This window comes from Sinocyclocheilus grahami, unplaced genomic scaffold (genome assembly GCF_001515645.1).
Source record: "Sinocyclocheilus grahami isolate Dianchi unplaced genomic scaffold, SAMN03320097.WGS_v1.1 scaffold292.1, whole genome shotgun sequence".
NCBI lineage: Eukaryota > Metazoa > Chordata > Actinopteri > Cypriniformes > Cyprinidae > Sinocyclocheilus > Sinocyclocheilus grahami.
The window spans coordinates 1,083,333-1,086,755 of NW_015505471.1; the positions used below are offsets into that span (position 1 = coordinate 1,083,333).

General features: G+C 36.3%; 1 protein-coding gene across 1 annotated transcript in view; it reads left to right on the top strand.

Moving 5' to 3' along the window:
- The window catches only part of LOC107600807 (eukaryotic translation initiation factor 4 gamma 1-like), a gene marked incomplete at its 3' end in the record, with an annotated part of 53,031 nt that overhangs the window by 26,617 nt on the left and 22,991 nt on the right, over positions 1-3,423 (top strand). The window contains exons 15-17 of the mRNA XM_016292775.1: positions 1,114-1,413; positions 2,795-2,906; positions 2,980-3,130. Of these exons, the coding sequence (XP_016148261.1) occupies positions 1,114-1,413; positions 2,795-2,906; positions 2,980-3,130 (563 nt within the window). The remainder of the gene's footprint in view (positions 1-1,113; positions 1,414-2,794; positions 2,907-2,979; positions 3,131-3,423) is intronic.

Consider the following 3,423-nt stretch of genomic DNA (forward strand, 5'->3'; position numbering starts at 1 on the left):
GACTCATTTGATTCGTTCAAAAACACTGTCTTTATGAACGGGTTACTGAATCAGACTCATTTGATTCGTTCAAAAACACTGTCTTTATGAACGGGTTACTATCATTGACTCGTTTGATTCGTTCAAAAACACTGTCTTTATGAACGGGTTACTGAATCAGACTCATTTGATTCGTTCAAAAACACTGTCTTTATGAATGGGTTACTGAATCTTTGACTCATTTGATTCGTTCAAAAACACTGTCTTTATGAATGGGTTACTGAATCTTTGACTCGTTTGATTTGTTCAAAAACACTGTCTTTATGAATGGGTTACTGAATCATTGACTCATTTGATTCGTTCAAAAACACTGTCTTTATGAATGGGTTACTGAATCATTGACTCATTTGATTCGTTCAAAAACACTGTCTTTATGAATGGGTTACTGAATCATTGACTCGTTTGATTCGTTCAAAAACACTGTTTTTATGAATGGGTTACTGAATCATTTTCCTCATTTGATTCGTTCAAAACACTGTCTTTATGAACGGGTTACTGAATCATTGACTCGTTTGATTTGTTCAAAAACACTGTCTTTATGAACCGGTTACTGAATCATTGACTCGTTTGATTCGTTCATAAACACTGTCTTTATGACTGGGTTACTGAATCATTGACTCATTTGATTCATTCAGAAACACTGTCTATATGAATGGGTTACTGAATCATTGACTCATTTGATTTGTTCAAAAACACTGTCTTTATGAACGGGTTACTGAATCATTGACTCATTTGATTTGTTCAAAAACGGGGATTCATTCAGTAACGAAACACCGCAGTGTTGCTCGGAGACACAAAACAGTTCTGCTGTGGCTTTGATTGGAACTATTCTCATCAGTGAAATTGAGCAAAAACAGTCAATATTGTGTCTAAAATGGTCGCTTAATTTTAACTTCTTGTTTATTGAACTACTATTGTATAAAAGCACATTGCAATCGTGTTGAAATATTTTGGTTGTACCTAACTCATATATTATAAATGTCTAATTTTACTACCGCAGTATGCATAACTTTCTGTGAGTGATCGATCGGTGCATCTCTAGTAATGAGCTCTTGTTCTCTCGGCGTCCCTCAGAATAACTGGGTCCCGCGGCGAGGAGATCTGGGGCCGAAGACCATCGAGCAGATCCACAAGGAAGCAGAGCTGGAGGAGCACCGAGAGCAGGTCAAAGTTCAGCAGCAGCTCCTGTCCAAGAAGGACAGCCGCAGTGCAGGAGCTGGAGGAGGAGGAGGAGGAGGAGGGATGGGGCCCCGTGGAGGCCCCCACACACCCGGTTCCCGTGGCAACCAGGCCCCTGATGACGGCTGGAACACGGTGCCCATTTCCACCAAGAACAGACCCATCGACCCGACGCGCCTCAGCAAGATCACCAAGGTCTGATTCCCCTCCAGTACATCCATCAGTCACACCTGAATCACTTAAACAATTAATAATCAACTATAGAAGAAGGTTTATAGAAAGAACTGTTATAGAAATGTACCATGGACAGTAACATTTACTGTAAGAACTCTGGAAGAAATGTTATATTCATATTAAATATGTGACCCTGGAGCACAAAACCAGTCATAAGGGTCAATTTTGTGAAAATGAGATGTATGCATCATCTGAAGCTGAATAAATAAGCTCTCCATTGATGTATGGTTTGTTAGGATCGGACAATATTTGGCCGAGATGCAATAATATGAAAATCTGGAATCTGAGGGTGCAAAAAAATCTAAATATTGAGAAAATCATCTTTAAAGTTGTCCAAATGAAGTTCATAGCAATGCATATTACTAATCAAACATTAAGTTTTGATATATTTACGGTAGGACATTTACAAAATATCTTCATGGAACATGATCTTAATATCCTAATGATTTTTAGCATAAAAGAAAAATCAATAATTTTGACCCATACAATGTATTGTTGGCTATTGCTACAAATATCCCCCAGTGACTTAACACTGCTTTTGTGCTCCAGGCTCACAAATTACTCTATTATTAATATTAATTTATAAATGTCAGTGTTATTGTTGTATTATTTCTATGATTAACATTTATTTTTATACTTTGTTTTTATTTTAATTTTAGTTTAATTTCTTTCTTTGAAGTCTTTGTGTGCTTCGGTCATTTTTAGTACTTTTTGCTTTTTAATAACACTAAGTTTAGGTTGAATTTTGTTTTGTTTTTTTACGTTTTAGTTTTTATTTCCAGTTTTTAGTGCATCAACCTGACCTTGTTTCAGTTAGATATATTTAAATTACTACTTTAGGTTACAGTTTTTAAGATTGTTAAAAAAATTAAGAAAATTATTATAATTTATCATTTCAATTATTTCAATAAGTTAATAACACTCGCATGTTCTCTGATGTCGGTTAATGGTCAAATATATATTAATTTTAATTTAGATTTTTATCATTTTTAGTGTTTCATTCTTTATTTTAAATATGAAACTTTTAAAATTTATTTTAAATTTTTAAATGAAAATGTTAAGCTTTTCGTTTACTCTCAAACCCCCTGCAGTGTTATGTTAGTGTGATTGAGTTGCTATTGTAGTTTTTATTAGTATTTTGATTCAGTTTTTCATCTTAATTGTAAAATATTAGTAATTTTGTTGTGTTTTTGTCATGTTTAGTCGTTTTTGTTCATGTTATTTATTTAACATGTCTACATAGTTTTGTTTTTATTTATTTTCTCCCCAGTTTTTGATACTCTCTGACTTACACTCACTGTAATCATTGAGCACTAATGCTGTTTGTGTGTGTGTCGTGCAGCCGGGCGCTTTGGACTTCAATAATCAGCTTCTTGCCCCCGGAGGTAAAGGCTCGTGGGGCAGTTGGGGCAAAGGCAGCAGCGGAGGCTCAGGAGCCAAACCCAGCGACAGCGGTGAGTGTTTGTACACGTCTGATGTATTATGCACACATATTCAGACGTGGTGTGACTCTAATGTGTTTTACAGCCCAGGACTCTGGTCGTACCAGCACTTTGAATCGATTTTCAGCACTTCAGCAGCCTTCCTCCTCTTCTTCATCTTCATCCGCCAACATCGACTCTGACAGGAGGGCTCCTCACAGGTCAGAGGTCACACACAGGGATTCTGGCTGGACAGGGTTTATTATGCTTATCGAAAACCATTAAATAAAGCAGTAATATAACAGTTAAGGGGCGTTGTTAGGCACGACGGCTTCACGGGGCTTGGTGCTTTTATAAAACGGTTATTATATATACGTAGTAAGGTTTCACAGAAAATAAAACGGAGCAAATAAAGTGTAATGATATTAATAAAAACAGTATTCTTCCACCAAACAATGTAGCTCCTCAGAAACAGTTGTGGTTGCTACAAAGTAGTTGCAGAGCAACACACAAACGTAAACAAAGGTGTGTGTTACTTTGTAGCGTCATT